At 39.0% G+C, this 19,015-nt stretch overlaps 1 protein-coding gene across 1 annotated transcript in view; it reads right to left on the bottom strand.

Moving 5' to 3' along the window:
• Positions 1 to 15,761, bottom strand: part of cltca (clathrin, heavy chain a (Hc)) — a 36,019-nt gene extending 20,258 nt beyond the window's left edge. The window contains exons 1-2 of the mRNA XM_004561654.3: positions 15,435 to 15,761; positions 2,326 to 2,533 (exon numbers count right to left, since the gene is read on the bottom strand). Of these exons, the coding sequence (XP_004561711.1) occupies positions 2,326 to 2,533; positions 15,435 to 15,476 (250 nt within the window). The 5' untranslated portion in view covers positions 15,477 to 15,761. The remainder of the gene's footprint in view (positions 1 to 2,325; positions 2,534 to 15,434) is intronic.
• Positions 15,762 to 19,015: the final 3,254 nt, after the last annotated feature.

Here is a 19,015-nt window from a genome sequence, read left to right as displayed (position 1 = left end):
AATATTTGGAATGTTTCAAACATATTTGAAACAATTAGAAGAAAGTTCACTCACCTGCATTTTCTGTATTATTAGTTGGGGTTAATTTGAGAAGCTAAAGCTTTACTAAGAAGCAGTGTGACTTCTTCACTTTTTACCTTGTGTCAGAAAAGCGAAGACCAATGCATCAGCCAAACCGTGAAGATTATTTTGCCATTACTAAGCCAAAGTACAATAAGCAGATTGGTAAATGGACCACTTGCAGCAGTAGCAGCCAAATTTCAAAGAGCATGCAATATTTGAAATTCAATCATGATTAGCGTCTGGCGGTGTGTGTGTACGTGTGTGTTTTGTGGTCAACCTTAGGTTACATGGAGGAGTTAACGCTCAAACTGTGTCACAAGACGAGGTCAACTAAGCATCTTCACTATGGGACTGAACAAGAAAGAGCTACACTGGCCTTACACTGCAAAAATACAAGGCAACAGTTTGCATCTGCTGCGCTCTATATACTGTTGTGCTTCCTGTTCCTGTACATATATAGCTCCTGTTTGCTGTGATAAGGTGCTTTTTTTAAGCATTTTTATGAACTGCCTTAAAAAACGGACACCAGTTCCCTCAATAAATAAATCACTGATACCGTGTGTTTTTTTCCACACATGAATAGTGGGCAATGTGGAGGGACTCATGTTGACACATTGTCCACAGGTGCACCATCACACATGCAACACAACAGGAGAAAATCTGAGTCATACATGTTATCCCTACTGGAAATTCACCTGATTTAGACAAGACTATTGGCTGGACCTGAGTGAGCAAGAGGCAGGACCCAAAACACCCACATGCTCATTGTGCAATCACCAAACAAGTACCTGTTTCATGATATGGGCGCAGGCAGCTGTCTAAGCTTAGTGAGTGAGACACTCACATTCTTACAAGCATCTCCATCAGGCATGAACCTGAACAAAACCAGGGCTGCAGCATGTGTGTGAAATGACCAAGTCGTGACATAATATCACTGAGAACACAGGGACAAAGCTTTGCCCCCCCCAAAAAAACCAAAATTGCTTTGCTCACAAAATCTTTAAAAAGGTGCATAAGTAAGCTCATGGACTAAACACGTGAGGATACTCAAGGTTTCTGAGCTCTTGGATAAGCTACCACAGTAAACTTATGAGTATAATTTTATCATTTCCACACCCTGACAAGCAAGCCTTACAGATTACTCTTCATTCTATGTTGTGACCCAATTCAATCCTCATCAGGCACTACACGTGACAGAGTAATGTCCCATTAGGACCATGTGAAGTAAAGTCAGTGCTGATGACAGGTGGCATTAGACTTCTCGCACAGATTACAAGATAAATTCCTGTGCTCTCTGGTCTTGTAACAAACTGTAATATTTAGTTCTTATTACAGCGAACAATTAATAAAAATTATTAAGCATAGCTTTGAGACAAATGAAGAAAGTTAATTACAACATAACACAGATGGAAGAGGACATGAATTTCAAACGGAAACCAAGAAATGCAAATTAAAATGAAATCATTTTACCCACAGTATTATCACACTTGCAACAGGTTCTAAATCACTTGTACATAAAACAAAAATGATGAAATGCCAGCAAGCCGTAAAACTGTGAAAGCTAAATCCTGTTTACAGAATATTGGCTGAGATGTGGAAAGGAATTTCAAGAATGCACTAAAACTTGGTTAAACATGTGTGTAAAGAATACTTAAACCTAGCCCATTAGTGCTGAGGCTCTAAGAGCAAACAAACTCTACAGTAGTCTCTATGCTTCAAATGGATATTCAGCTTATAAATGTTGCTTTAAACAGGATTTTACTTCCACAATGAAGTAGTTAAATTTCAACTCACCGTCTGCAAACACATAAGAAAGCAGTAAAGGAAAAAAAAATAAGAGAAGACAAAAACAAAAACAACAAAAAAGTCAAAGCAATCATGGATGCTGGACAAAAAGAATAAAAAATATCCCATTCTGAGTATTTACAGGACAAATGTTTTGAGGAAGAAAAAAAACAAAAACATACATGTTGGCCATTAAAAACTAATCCACAATGGAAAACTAAAGTAGCTGGATGTGTATGGACATAAATAAGTGAAAATAATTCATAATATTCTTAAAATTTTAAATGGATAACATGTTGCTATATAGAAGAAAAACATGTCCTAATGAAATGCTGTAAGTCCCTTACAAGTGGTTAGTTAACGTTTGTGTTAAACCCTGATATTTAACACACAGGATTTAACACATTTCCCTCTCTCTGTGGTAATGCACTGCACTCAGAGACATGCAGCCTTTGAAATGTAAATAGACTGCCATACCTTTAAGTGCAATGACCTTGCTGGCTGGATTCATGATGGCGCTGTCAGCTGAGATGGGCCTGCGGATAGGTGTGTTGGGGTCGGCCAAGTCGATGATCACCACCTGAGTCTGCTCACCCACCTTCTCACGCACACAGATGAACTTATCAGACTCCATGGTTAGGGTGCTGAAGCCTATGTTGGCCGGATTGATCCCTAAGTTTTGGAGCTAAAAGAAACAAGGGGAAAAAAGCAGAACCATGTGAGCCTGAACAGAACTGGGCAGCAAAAGGTTCGTTAGGTAAATATGAAGATCATCTTGGGAAACAATACGTCACATTGTTCCTGTCACAATTTCAACCTAAGCCTTTGACAAATCTATAGTCAAATTAATGCCAGGAGTTGACCAAACAACAGGGTCCACTAAGAATGTTGGGACTTTAAACTCAGCTACTGTGCACTACCACAGAGAGCGGATGAGTTTGCCATACTGGAGCTAGGCAGCAGTTCTTTGGACACATGTAGTTTTATACTGGATGTAACAGTTATTGCCTGGCCTGGGTGGAGAGCTAATGCACAGCCAAGTTCTCAAAGTATGGGCCAAAGAGGAAACTGCAACATCATTACATAACACTCAAGTGTCTCTTTAGTCTGACTAACAGGAACTATTCACAGTCTGACATCTCAGAAATTATTATGTTTCACAGGAGCTGGTTTGCCAACACAATATATACCAATATCAGTGCATGAAGAGGATTCTGTCACGTCATATAGACAACCACTGGTGCTTTATTTTGTCCAAGTTTTACCTAAATTAACACCAATTTGAATCCCTGAGGGAAACTCAAGTACATTAGAGCACGCCTTAGCTTTAGCTTCAATTACTTGTAGGTGTTCCATGAAAAGAGAGACAGGACACGTGAAAAAATTAACCTGCATAAAAATAAAGCCTCAGGCTGTGTGTGAAACAATTTGCCGCATGTAACACCAGCAAGTTCTGCAGATCTGCTTACTGACAAAGGCTGGAAACAGGGTATCCTGCCTGCCTTACACAAACCCTGACACAGCAGTGCTTGCTGAGGACAGTCAGAGGAGCAATGGGCAAAGCCAGCTCTGAGCGAGAGTATCAAGAAGAAGCAGTTTTCATTGCTTAACTATACGAATAATACTCAACATGAAAAATAAGAAAAAGGCAATTATCAACCACATGCAGCCAACACTGGTATAACGTAAATTTAAAGGAAATGAAACTACAAAAACCATCCCATGCACCATGTTTTGCTGTTGCAACTTCCTCCAATTTTTGGCTGTCAATGAGTAATATACCACAGTTGTACAACTGCTGAATAATCACAACTATTTAGAACATGGTTTTGTGTTTAAACCCAAGACCGTTACCGTGTATATACATTTTTATTTATGGCCAAGTATTTGCATCTTTGATCAGACATAACTGCTATATCATGCGCAGCAATCATTTACAAAAAATAAACATATATCCTATTGCAGTAATGTGAATAAAGCTGGTAATGGTTGTATAATGCTTTGCTTTCAGGAAAAATGGCCTCAGAAATGTTACAATGCTTTCTCATTTTATTCAAAATAAATCCGTGGGTGCAAATGACATAAATATCTTTTGTCTTTTCAGTAGACAGCTGTTACTATACTTATAATGACGCTTAATAAATCTTAATCTGTGTGTTAAAGGTGCACAATCTATTACTGCCTGCTTAAATTAACCAGCCATAAAATTTTACACATTCACTTGTAGTCCTGAAATGTTTTATGTTGGAGGGGGGGAGGGGGTTAAAGCATATTGGATCACTCCCATCTTTGTTGGCAAATGTTCATTTTTAAGACTCTTGAGATAAAAATGTGACCCCCTTCTAAAAATTTTGCCTACTTCAATTCTAATCAGCAAACACACTCACAGTTCTGAAAACTGCTCAACGAAAGAGACCTTTTATCAATGACAGGACACACCCTCTCCACAACCCTGCCCCAACCACACAGTGTGTAACCTGGTTCCCTCTCAATGACAGTGCAAACAACTGTACAGAACAAGTCTTACTACAAGCTATGAGGAAAGAACTGAAAACTGATCTGAACATTTTTTTTGAACAGTGGAGAGGTGACATCATACAGTAACGTCACTGCAGCTTCCATGCCTCTTATCGTTGCCATTGTCCAGTATGGAAGCCTTGTTTACTAAGACAACATTTATTCAAACACCGGACAAAGGGAAACGGCCTATGTGGAGAATCCTTCTGACCCTGAACACATCAGCTTTCACTAATATCTAGCAACAGTTTGTTTCATGAAAACACAGCAAGAGATACTACATAGCTTAAATTAATTTAAATAGATGGTCAGCATAACCAAGCACTCTCTATTCAGTTATGGCAACATCCCATGCAGCTGCTGTGTGAATGAACTACTAGTTTGCCTTCAAATGAGTGCACTTTAATTCAAACAGATGTATTTCTACATTTTAAAACACAAGAAGAAGCTATTATTACACAATATTTCTAAACAGATTTATGCGTTTCGCTTCCCTCTCATCTATTCTTGGATCAGCAGGAAGCCCTTTCATTCACACATGAAAAGCATTTCTAAAACAGGAAAGACCAGCATGGCCTTATCACAATGAATGCTACCCCTCTTGCACGGAATAAAGAAAAGCAAACGCAGACTGATTGACCACACCACAGTTTGAGAGACTGTTTTGCTATGGAAACCTTAGAGTAAAACACTACTGTGGGTTAACACTGCTGCAACATCACTGAGCAGGAATTTGGCTGAAAGCAGGTCAGCCCAAAGGAGCTACAAACAATGTGGAAAATCATTTAACCATTCAGTCTAGCACTGCTCTGCATAGCTGTTAACACATCAACCAACCAACTAGAGCCACACAATTATGTCCAAAGTGACGTTGTTCAATAGTAAAGTCATTATTATTCATTTGTTGAATTCTCTGCACTCTGATGTAAACAGAACATTGCTTTGTATAAATCTTTGTACTGAAACTTAGCAAAATTAAATAACAGACCACTGATTTCACATTTACACTGTGCTGCACTGACACACTGCACAAGCTCATTTTTACTGATATCCAAGTTGACAATTTGAACGATTCACATAAAACGTTTTTCTTGGTCTTTACGCATTAACTATACCGCAGACTGTCGTGTGTTTTCAGGGTAAAAGGTTAGTTAGATTAGTTCTGTTGCTCTGCAAACAGACAGTACTCTTTGAATAGGATATGCCAATATGATGAGCATGCATTTTAAATATTGTATGATCATGTTCTTTTAATTCTGATATGCCAAAATCATAATCGAAATTAAAAATTTGTTTGTGCTGCCCTCCACAGTTGATCAATGATAGGATAACAAAGGAAGAGCCTCCGAGAGACTTGCATGAAGCAAGAGTGAAAATCAAACTAATCTGTATTTAGAAAGTGTGGACAAAGAGAATAAAGAATGCATACAACTACGAAGGGTAGGGATGGGTATCGAAAACCGGTTCTTGTTGAGAACCGGTTCCCACTGTTTCAATTCCTTGGAATCGTTTGCCATTTTTGCAAACGATTCCCTTATCGATTCCAGTCGCCCCGAATGACGTCACCACGTTGCGGAGCGTCATTTACCTGGCAGGAAACATGGCGCCTAAGCGGCTCAAACGCTCAAAAGTTTGATTATACTTTATGAGAACCGATGACAACAGGGCAACTTGCAAAGTAGATATTTCATTTAAGGGAGGAAACACTACGAATATGCAAAAGCATTTGCTCACAAAACATGCGATGACACGCGTTTTTAATTCCGCTCCGGACTCGTGACTCTCAACCCAGCAGCAGCGCTAACGTTTGCACGTCCTCTCCCGTTAACGCGGCAGGTAAATAATCAACTAACAGTGCATATTATGTTAGCGCAATCTGCCTTATTACAAGACCTGCCATTACTGTACATGTAGGTGACCATGATGAGAGAGACAGGCAGTTCTCGCTGCAGTCTACCGGTAGTGTCTCCTTTCAGGCCAGGATAGACTAATGTCACCGAGCAGTGTCTAAGTTTGTGGTCAAAGGCTTGCACCCATTTGCCACAGCAGATGCCCCCGATTTTTGGTAAGTGAATGTGTTTAATTGTAGGCAGGGACATTACTGGATATTCTTGTGTAATTGCCACAGAACAATTTATGTTATACTTTGTTATTGCTACAGAAGAATGTTGCAGCTTTAAGGCAGGGATGACTCCTGGAGTTGCTTTCTCACTGCATATGCTTTATTTCACAATCAGATCGATTCGATAACAAAAACATACAGCAGCTCCTCTCCTACTCCTAGCCCTTCGCTGCGGTGGAAAAAAGAACGACTTCAATCCCCTTCAAGGAACATACGTACAAAATAGTTTTCCTGATACACCAATGGGGCGTTCAATGCCATCTTGTAAATATGAGTACTCTGGCAGAGTAACAGTTCAAATGAAAAATACACCAGAGCAAACAAAAAAAGAAGTGTGGGGTACCTTTGAACCAATGAACAAAGTATAACAATTTATACTTTTTAACATAACCCGACCCCGTCAATATGTGATATGTCTCACAAGAATATTTATTTTATTATTTTACATTTACAATTTTTTTTTTCCTGGGGACCCTGTGACACCCCATTGAAGAGCCGTAGGCTGGATCTCTCAAGATCTCACTGTTGGGTTTGTAAGGCCATGTTACTCCTAAATTTCTATCTTGTTCAAAGAGAAGATATAAAACAAAGCTCTGAGCTAATCGACCTTAGTGTTCTCCTTTTTTAAAAAAAAAAAAAAAGAATCGATAAAGAATCGAATCGTTAAACAGAATCGAAAATGGAATCGGAATCGTTAAAATCTTATCAATACCCATCCCTAACGAAGGGTAGGCAAAGCACCTGGTAAAACACTTTTTTAATGAAGAAGAAGACGGAAAAAATAAACACATTTAAGAAAGATAATTACAGAATCGATCACCTAGAGCACGTAAATGCTGATGTAGCAGAGACTACCATATTTTTCACACTATAAGGCACACTTAAAATCCTTTAATTTTCTCAAAAATCGGCAGAGCGCCTTATAATCTGGTGCGCCTTATCTATGAATTCTGGCTGTGTTTACTGACCTCGAACGAAATTCCGTCTCCACCGTTGCTCGACGCTGCGTGTATAGAGCAGGTAGTGCAACAATAGAAAAGTAGTTGCGGGATGGCACTGTGTAGCGTTTGTCTAGGGTGTTGATCATTTTCCTAAATCCCTCGTTTTGCACAGTGTTGATGGGAGCCATATCTTTGGTCAGGTGATAAGTAATAGCCTCCGTAATTTCTTTGTGCCTGCGGGAGTTCGACGGGTAAAGGGAAGCGCTGTATAAGGTTCCCGTTATTGATGTTTGGGTGGTTGACCGGGACGGATTTTCTCCTGTCACTTTCTCGTCATCCCTGACGTGCTCTCCGTTGTTTTTCCCTGCTAATTTTAGCATCACACGGCACAGCTTCTGTATCACGTGGTATAAGGCTCCGTCCTCGTCATTTGTTGAGCAGGAAGAGTGAGCGCTTGTTTTCATGCAGATTACATGAAAACAATGTAATGTAGCAATCTGGCTGCTATCACTACCAACATGAATGAAGACAGAAAAGTACACAATAGTGATGTTTGTAGGGTTACTGAAGTAGGGCTAGATGGTATATAATGCTGTGCTAGTGATCGCTAGTGACACAGCTATGTTAGCATAACAAAGCATAACACAGTGAACCTGAACGCTAACTTTTTTCCACTTGATAAAAGTTCCCGATGTTTTTTTGACAAATGCAATCGCATGGAAAATTGCTGTAAACGGACCAAACTTCTGTAGGGGAGAACAACTGAGATAATCCAGCCACAATATGAGGTTAGTCATTAATGCAAGATAAGATAACCTTTATTAGTCCCACACGTGGGAAATTTGTTTTGTTACAGCAAAAAGTGGACAGTGCAAAGTTACATAGCAAAAATTAGAAAGACACTGGAACAACATATACTGGTGCGCCTTATCTATGAAAACCGACCCGTTTGTCGACAGTGCGCCTTATAATCCGAAAAATACGGTAGTTCAGCAAGCACTTGCAATGGCAGCAACAAAATGCCAGCAAGAGACATTGTGAATTATGATTACACTATTACCATTATTCATCTCTTTACAAACCATTAGCTCAAGCCCAGCCTTATTTTATTCAATGACAGATTATAATGTTCTAGTTATTTTTTCCACGATCAATCATTTTTTCCTTTACTGACCAAAACTGCTATGCTATATAAGCTAAGGAAGATACCTGGCCATGTGCCCTGTAGTGGTGCAACGGATCACGGTTGATCCGTAATCCGAACCGATCCCACTCCACGGTTCGGCACGCATGTGATCCGAAGATTCAAAAAAGAAGAAAAAAAAAAATATGTGTATGGTGGCGTGGTGGGTCTGTCAAGCAATAGTTATGGTCAGCGCTAGCGAAGTGGAGTGGAGTGAGTGGAGGAGCAGAGGAGTTTGCAGTATTTAAGCAGCCCTTTGCTGCCCAATCCGACCGGGCTAAAGCTATTACAAAAGCTATTGGGGTGTTTAGCTGCAGACGGGAGGCCGTATTCCTTTGTGCAAAACAAGGGGTTTAAACTATGATGAACGTGCTCGAGCCACGCTATGATATCTCGTTGCGTGTCCACTTTAGTGGCAAGATCATTCCAAGCATGTATGATCAGAAAAAGATTTAAGTTATGGCTGAAATGTCCCAGGCATATTCTGTTGCCCTAACTACTACAAATGGGTGGACCTCCGGGACAACGGAAAGCTACGTGACCGTGACAGCTCATATCACAGCAGAGTGCGATATAATGAGCGGTATGTATTATTGTAGGGTCTACCTTACAATATAAAGCGCCTTGAGGCGACTGTTGTTGTGATTTGGTGCTTTATAAATAAAATTGAATTGAATTGAGTGGTAGATACAAAGCCCTATATTGTACCATAATTTGTTTTTTAATAATTGCATGGAATGAGTCTAGAGTTGAATGTTTTTAACAGGCAAAAAAATACTTCAATAAGTAAATAAGTAAATGTTCAATTTTTGTCTTTTTTCGCTGATCCGAAAATTGAGCAGATACAGATTGCATTTTTATCTACTGGGGAAAAAAAGCACATTAGCCAAGGTTTACAGACACTCATGACCTCGATTTATGTCATAAATAGACTGACTCCAATACCTTCAATGTGAGGTTGCAACAGGAACTGAGATCACAGTACAGGAAATTATCAGTTTTAATCACAGTGACAACAACTGAACTTCAGAGAAGGACAGATAACTCAAGTCTAAGCAAATCATATCCTGGGAATGAGAACTAACTAGATAAAAATATAATTAACACCCCATATGATGGTACTTATTCACTTAGTCCCTTGGAGAGGGAGAGGCCATTCTGGCCAAAAGTTGGAAACACTATATAATCTTAATAATGTTTCAGTTTCTTTCATCCATTTTTGGATATGCTGTCACTACTCTGCGTAACAAAAATATTTAACAGGCTTAAAAATATTTTGAAAATCTTTACATTTTTCTTTACCACAAGAAGCCCCAAACCCTGTTTGCAACCAATGCAATAATATATCGAGCATGTACTGTTCCAAAATAGGTCAAATTTTAAGCAACTCCTCTATAAACAAATATATAACCCTAGTAAGAATGGAGTTTAACCAACTCCAAGAAAGTCAAGTCAAACACATTTAGTAAAGGCCCAACAACTGAGCACATGGCTGCTGCATAATCTTACAATGACAATAAATCCACAGAAAGATTTGAACTATTCTCCAACAACCTGTCAGCCCTGTCAGTAGAGTTAACCTGTATGCTCTTCCCTTAAAGGAAAGCAGCATCTTGTTCAGCAGAAAATAAACTTTGCACATGTAAAGTTCAAGGCAGGGTAGGGAAGGATGTGCTATGTAATGTGCTGAGGCTAGCAGGACTTGTTTGCAATACTCCACAACAGGAAGCCAGGGAGTCATTGTCTACCAGGACTGAAACAACAGGCCTGCCGAATCCTGCCTTCTCTGCTATCATGGGCCACTGGAGGGGGACATGGGATCATGGGTGAGGCATAAAAAGTGCTGCCTTTACAATTATAGTATTAGAAAGGAAAAAAGATGGAAGGGGTTCTGAACATCATCTGTCTCCAGTTCAGGTCATTTCTTGCTGAGGTGGTTGTGAGACTACAGTTTCCTTCTTTCCCTAAATGAGAGCTTTATCTTACATTTAGAGGCTGCTGCAGAATGTCAAGTGTTCAGCAAATCTGTATCCTTGCCAGCCTGTCACGAGGTATCAGGTGGTCATTTACTAGCACAGGTCAAAGTGTGACATGCAAACCTTTGTAAAAAGCATGAAACAACCTGCCCCTCCTCAACAGGCAAACAGAAGGGATGTACAAGTATTTGCTTTGAACTAAATCAATTTGCTATTAAATACTATTGTGAGTGCATTTAACTTTAGATACAAAGCGTCAGGTTTTCAGGGAACTAAACCCTTTCGCAGACTACAAACAGCTAATTTAAAGCTAACCACAACACTTATTTGAAAGATCACCACTAATAATCACATCCTCTTCTTTCTTGCACCCTGCGTAAATTTGTATATTTAACTCAAGGTCTTCCTATGTAGGGCAAAATTTATCTAAATGACAATTTTTTGTGAATATCAAACTCTTTCAAAGGAAAAGAAGCTAGTACAACTGTAAAAGACAGCCTAGTCCAGTAATATAATGACACTGAGCTATAATTAGTATTCTAATTAGACTAGTACAAGTAAGAGAAACTTTTTGAAATTTTCACTATATTGTGGGCCTGCTGTCATGCATTTGTTACTAAAAGCCCAATTACGGAAATGTATACATTTTCTGTCATAGTGTATTTTAATGCAGTGTTTTCAGTATATACCAAAACACAATAGAAAAAGCTCGAGTACAATTCAAAATCTTAACCAAGGGAGATAAATGAAGACATCTTTTGCAAATGTAACAAATTACTGTGTACATCAAGACAAAAAAAAATCTGTGTACACCAAAAGTAGATAAGAGTAACATGCAATTATGGACTTGTGCATGTGAAATATTGTATTTACTCAACACACAATCTATGGTTTTCCCTACATATCATCAGATTATCTTTGGGCACTGGATAGGAAGCCTGCCTTGTCAAACCCTGCTTACTAAATGCAAAATGGAAGTCTTCATCAACAGAGAATGATACCATGTTGCCATTACGCAAACTGGAGCCATTTTTGAAGATTACAGATTACACTCCCATGCTTACTTTGAGACTGGTTTCTGTCAGAACAATAACACCACTAAAACCTAAATGACAATTATCTCTTTTTCTGAATGGCAAACTGAAGGTTATACCACGTGAGGGAAAGATGTGACACTGTCACTTATGCTATCATGTCTGTTTGACTGGAGTCAACACTACACTATATAAATGGATGATATATAAAAATGCAAGATGTGCAAGTAGACCGGATGACACACAGATGGATAGTGTGAGGGAGACCAAGGGAGGGAGGAAACTGCAAAGACTGAGACTACCAAGTTTAACATGTATTGCTAGCTCAGTGCCTCAGCTCTCCAATTCAGATCCAGTAAAATCGACATGATTAATGCAACAATCCTATTTCGACATGTTTTACATCTATAAAAGTTCAGATTCAAAAGTATAGAACCAAATTAATGTGGTTTCAAGTATAATTTTTAGTTACTGATTAATCTAAAGCTTTTATTCAAGCTTTGTGCCGACTAATTGATTAACCAGCATACCTTTAAATATCCATTTAAGCACAACATCAGCAAACATCCAGTTTGTTCGTGACATTTATGTCAGTTTGGTCAGAATATGAATAATGAGCAAAATAATTAAGCTATCACCCAACACTGGTGACACCCAGCAGCCTTGAAGGGTGATCCAAAATCACTTTTAGGCTTTAAAAAAAAAAAAAAAAAAAAAAAAAACCTTGAACATGGCATTGAAAACAATATCCCTGCATACATCATGATGCAAAACTGTGTGAGTGATTGAAATTGGGTTTGACTTTGACTTAACACTAAAGCAAATCTTAAAGTCTGTCTGTATTTGAACTCGCTTGGTTGAGAATTCACGGGTGAAAAACAAAAGCATAAACCATGACCTGACATCAGGACGGTCTCACCGTGGACATTTGAGTCTAAAGTATAAATAAAGCAGTAGAGCTAGATGTGAAGGAGCTATAATGGTCCATAACTGAGATATGCATATTTGCACAAAGAATGTTTTATGATACATCCAATTTTTCAGCCTAAGACATTAAACAAACAAAAAAGAGATACCAGAGGTAATTTCAAGTCTGTCTAACAGGCTCCGAATCCATTGTTAATCACAGCTAAGCACACAGTGGTGTAGACTCAAACAGTGCCTATACGGTGATTTACTACTAACTAGTACCCAAAAGAAATGCAACAATATAAGCTGAACACTGGTAGGCAGCTTTGTGGACTTAGATTAGCCTATTGGAAAATGAGATGTGATGATGATTCATATGTTATGCAACGATAGAGAAGCTGAATTTTTTTTAACATTCTTGTATTCATGGCACAATTTATATTTTATTTATCCATAAAATAAAAGTATAAATGGTTTTGGCACTGGCTAGTGATCACAATAGTACTAATTATAAAATATCACCATTGGGCCACAATCTTATATTGGATGGATTCCTGCCAACTAGCTTAAGAAATAAAACACGGCTAGCAGCACTATGTAAATATTTCTGCTCCACATGAACAAAGCAAAAAGAACATCAACCATAAGGTGAAACGACAGATTTGCATCCAGGCACTGACAGTTACTCATTTGATCAAATGAGTTCAGCTTCATCTGGTTTTTCAGTAATTGGACTAAGAAAGATATAAGATGTTTCTCACAGATAATCCAAGCTTAAACACACTCATAATAGTGGTAACCATTAGCTGGTATAATTAGAAAAAAAAGATTACTTCATGAGTATAATTAAACGGACAGCTAAAGAGTTTGACCAAGTCAAAAGTGAAAGAAATTCTTGCAGTGATTCTACCATGCATTTGTTCAGAAACTCCATATGCATCATGAATGAAACCGCATATGCAGGTCATGCATTAGTGATATGTGCTGAAGATCTCTTTGTGTTTGTCACATAACATAACCTGGTGAGTCTGAGAATTACAGTACAGTACATTAATTAAAAGCTATAGCGTCAGTTTTTAAAGATGGACCAAAGAACAAGCACAAAAAATACATTCACCTTGCAGCTGACTGTGAAATTTGTGATTTCAATGAATTAAATGGTCATCACATTTGAAAGCGAAAGATGCACTGTTAGGGGATGACAGCGCTTTTTCCCCTCACTAAAGATAAAATACTAGTTAAGTCACAATGCAATTTGCCAATTTTGTATTGCTCTGTTTGCTTCTACAACCAAAAGGACTTAATAAGCATGTCAAAAATCATTCAATAATAATTTCATTGTAACTCTAGGCACAAAAGGTCTTTGCATAGCTTTGTGAAGCTCAGCCTCCATACAACCCCATGTGATAGGCCTACATATTAACTCATCAATGTCTGTGACATGAATTAACTTCTTTATGAATTAAGAATGTAGTAACAGGGAATGCTGCGCTGTACTGAAAATGTTAATCATCTTTGGTTTAACAGATTTATCAGACACAAATTACAGTCTGGCCAACCCATAGCATTTACCTGCTATGAACAAGAACAGCGGTACCATACTACTACACTGCTAATCTCTTAAGACATGCAATTAGGATCAGAGTCTGAACAGCAAGAAAAAGTAACATCAGGAACCTGGTGTTCAAATATCCACTCAGCTAACCTGTGACTGAGCCAATGAACATAACGCCTGACCCCCTTTTTACAACTCAGTTCTACTGATCAAAGCTTAAAATGTCTTTCTTGACACCAAATTATTAGTCTCATGTGACACCCAAAGCCTTTAGTCATTGGATAACAGAGATAATTGTTTAATAAAGACCAAATACAGACTTGGGTGGATCAGAGTTCCCATTTGAAGCTTGATTTAGACACGAAAAGTCTATGTTTTATTCATTACATCTTGAAAGTCAGGAACACTTTAGACTGACCCATAGGCTTCCTGTTTCCTCCACCTGACCTGAAAGCAGTTTTATTGGCATTATAGTAAAGGTGTGGCCATTTAAAGCATGAAGTACGTACAATCCAGGTAATACGTGGGGGTGCACAAAAAGGAAGAACTTACAAATAGCATAAAAATCTTTAATAGCAGCTCCGTTGCGATAAAGGTGTGCCTCGGAGATAAAAAGAAAGAGTACTGAATAGAAAAGGAGGCTCCGTGAATTCTTGAGTCACAGTTAACTTTGGCAAAGTCATTCAGCACGGGCGCTGGATTGCTATCTAACATACCACATGATCATTTGTACAACCAGCCAACGTGATATCCCCTTAAGGTCAAATAATCACTTTCAAATTAACACGACGGTACATATAATCAGGGCGCAGACAAATAAGGCGGGTGTAGAAGTTTTAATATTTTTTTTTGCGCCGTATGGTGATTTGAAGAAATCGATTGAGCGGTGTCGCAACAGGCGACAATAAGGATAACTATTTCATTTCTGAATCAGACGATTACAAGGCACTGATAGTGACGATTAATACCAACGACAGCAATAGCCACTCCGAGAAAATGAACACTTTTGCTGTGAATGGGGCAAATACTTATGAGAAATGGTAAACACATATTTCCGTTCATCACTACGACCTATTAGCATTATTTATAAGCTGTATTTCTGTACTTCAGACTTAAAGAAGCGAACGAGGGTGGGTAAGCAAAGTGTTAGCAAGAATGCTTGATGCTACTAGCCAAGACAAACGTCATCCACCCTGTCAAGCTAGTTAGCGTAGCACCAAACGCTAACTTAGCTTGCTAGCAATCTCAAACTTGTGTTGAGAGTCTCTGAAGCGACAGCCAGTCTGGCAGTTATTGCGACCGAAAGATGAACTTGATCAAACAATTTAACCATTCATTGATTCACATACCTGCAGGTGCTCCTGAAAGCGAATAGGCAGGATCTGAGCCATGGCGGTTCCTCTCTCACTCTCCTCCGGTCTCGTCTAATGCTAACAAACTACGGCTGCTTCTCTCAGATCCTAGCCGGACAGCCAGGAAGTCTCTAGTCTAAAGTCCAATTGTAAGCGAATTCTACGCCTTATTTAAAACGCGCTGTCGGTGTGACTGTACTTTATTTGTTTTTTATTCCTTCCCTTAACTGTTTACTTGCGGTCTTCCCCGGCTAACGACTGTCACTACACCGACTCCCTGGACCTGCAATGGCGGTGGAGGTTGGTCAGCAGAGAAAACATCCCGGAAATGGAAGTGCACTCAATAAGGCGGATGGATACGTATTTCGACTTTTAAAACGTGAACTGTGCTTAGTATGTTGCCGTTTGTTTGAAACATTTATAACATTTTAATTGTTCTTTAAAATATCAAAATAAGACAATGAACTTCAGCATAAAAATATATGAGAACAAACGTAAAAGTGGGACTACTTCTTTCTGTTCGCCCTTTGATTTTTGCCACATCATTCGTCTTTCTAAATTAACGTCATTCCTACGCGGTGTATAGTAGCTGTACACTTGTTCCTCTCAGCCAATCCGATCACTCGGTACTCAAACGAGTAATTCAACTTTATTCTAATTACGGGACAGCGCTAAATTACTTTAAATTACGATTTAAATGCGCAGAGGAGATTCTTTCCTTATCATAATATATATTTTCTTGATCCTTGACAAGAACTTACTGGTCAGTACGCAGTGTACACAGCATGGTTCACATTAAAGGACTAAGTTTTCACTACAGTGCCTATTGATACAGGCCATTGTGTTTGTGTTGTTTAATTTCAGCCTTGGGGTTTGGGGGGACTTGTTCTGGTGAATTTTTGAAATCGCCCCTGCATTAATTTATCAAGAAAATGTCTTTAATTGTAAAAGTATACTTAACACGTCAACACATTCCTCAGTAGTTTTACAGCTTTTTATTTATTTATTTATTTATTAACTTTGTGTGTCCTACATATTTGTAAGGCTGTGTCCCCTTGTGTTCTCCCTGAAATCTATACCTATGAATTCACATGACGACTAGAATCTATTTTCTATAATTTGGCAGTCAAAGGAATTATAATGTGTGAAATATTATGGTTAGAAAGTCTAATAGCAGAAATTTTCTGTTTTGTTCAAATGCATGCAATACGTGTTGGGTGGAGTGTGCAGGCATTTTAGTGAGTATTCATTTCCCTTTTTTACATCCACAATTTCTGTTGGCAGAGGATGTAACCTTATTGCTCAACATAAAACTGAATTATGGGAAAGCCATCTCTTAAGTGAGCTGACCTTTCAGCAGAAATGTTATTCTGTCGAGCCAGCAATTATAGCTTCTGAGGAAACAGACATCGCAAGAAAACGACTAGATCTGCATGTATTAGTCAATCATGTGTCAAGATGCCTAGCTGTGGTACCATCCTCCAAGATTACTGTGCATAAAGTGTGTTATAGGGGGATTAAATTTGAGGTGGTGAACATCTGATCAGATTATTGTTGTTCTTCCCTGCAGATGAGAACTGAACAACAACAGAGACTAAGCCAGTTCTGCTCATTAAAAAACAAACAAACAGGATTCAGTGTTTATACGAAAGATGATGATTCATAGCATGACTAACGGATATCTATCCATCCATCCGCTTCACCTTTTCAGGGTCGCAAGGGGGTGCTGGGCGAGAGGCAGGGTACACCCTGGACAGGTCGCCAGTCTGTCACAGGGCTAACAGACACAGACAACCATTCGCACTCACATTCACTCGCACATTCACACCTATGGGCAATTTGGATTAATCAATTAACTACATGTCTTTGGACGGTGGGAGGAAGCCGGAGTACCTGGAAGGAACCCACGCAAACACAGGGAGAACATGCAAACTCCACACAGAAAGACCCCGGCCTGATGGTGGAATTGAACTCCACCACTTGCTGTGCGGCAAGAAGGTCTAACCACCGTGCCACCGTGCTGCCCTGACTAATGGATATCTAATAAAATAAAATAAAGATAACTGAGTCAGAATGGCCAACTCTTCTTATATGTTCTTATGTATCGACACCCTTCATTGGTTAGATCCCACCCATCTAAGCTCCTTTACTTTTATCTTATCTGATCACATTTGTTCTTTACTACAACATAGATGGATTTAGACTTTATTAATCTCACACTTGTTAGACGCACTGTATTAGACATACAGTAGAAAACAATAAATGAATGAGGAAAAAGTAAAACTGCCAAAAATGTGCTAAAATACACAGAAGAATACACAAAAAAATACACAGAAATGTCACAAAGACTTCATTTTACTGCATCAAGGGCATTTTGACCCATATTTATTTTTTTTAGCTGTTTCAACACTGATTTATCCTCTGTGCATATTGTCATGCATTGTCATGCATTGGTCATGCAACACAGAGCACCTGTATAAAAAAGCCCAAAGCCGACTGTACTTCCTCAGGAGGCTGAGGTCTTTTAACATCTGCAGGAAGCTCCTGAGGATGTTTTACCAGTCGGTGGTTGCTGGAGTACTTTTCTATGCTGTGGTGTGCTGGGGGAGCAGCACAGCAAAGAGGGACTCATGCAGGCTGGAGAAACTGATCAGGAGGGCTAGCTCTGTGGTCGGCATGAAGCTGGACACTCTGGTGACAGTGGCAGAGAAAAGGACATTAAAGAAACTGATGGACATTATGGACAATGCTGGGCATCCTCTGCACACGGCCATTAACAACCAGAAGAGTCTGTTCAGTGACAGGTTGCTTCTCCCAAAGACAAGAACCAACAGACTTAAAAACTCCTTTGTCCCACACGCCATCAGACTGTTTAACTCCTCTCTGGAGGGGAGAGGGAGGGGAAACAGGAGGACAAAGGAGGGGGGAACAACTAAGCTGTAGTGCCTCTGCACCTCACTGTACAATACCTTGTGCAATACTTTTTGTAAATAGTCAACAGTGCAATAGACTCAATACTTGAAATGTGCAATTCACTTGTATTTTTATTTTTCATTCCTATTTATTCTATTTATCCCCTTTGTATATTTTATTTATATTTGTCTCTGTATTTATATGTGTGTGTGTGTGTGTGTGTGTGTTTGTGTGTGTGTGTGTGTGTGTGTGTGTGTGTGTGTGTGTGTGTGTGTGTGTGTGTGTGTGTGTGTATATAACAATTCTGTAACTGTAACTTCGGTCGTTGCTGTGCTTTTTTTGGAAGTCGAATTTCCCAGAGGAACCCACCCGAGGGATTAATAAAGTTCTATCTTATCTCTTATCTTATCTTATCTTATTGTACAGTCTGGCTGCTGTTGGGATGAAGGTTTTTGGCCACAAACATAAACACATCTGCACGAATGCACACAGTGTGAAAACCAGCCTGACTGTCACTCTTGACTCACATGAAGCACATATGAAGCAAGTTCAGTGGAGGCTGCTGAGATGCAGAGGACAATGAGATTTTCAATTTAAGTTTTTCCAGAAATGAACTGATGAATTTTGTTTGTCCAAGTCTTATGAAAAGAACTCATCTACTTATA

This window comes from Maylandia zebra, linkage group LG10, assembly GCF_041146795.1.
Source record: "Maylandia zebra isolate NMK-2024a linkage group LG10, Mzebra_GT3a, whole genome shotgun sequence".
NCBI lineage: Eukaryota > Metazoa > Chordata > Actinopteri > Cichliformes > Cichlidae > Maylandia > Maylandia zebra.
The sequence above is the reverse complement of the archived record's forward strand: the minus strand, read 5'-3'. Positions and strand labels throughout refer to the sequence as shown.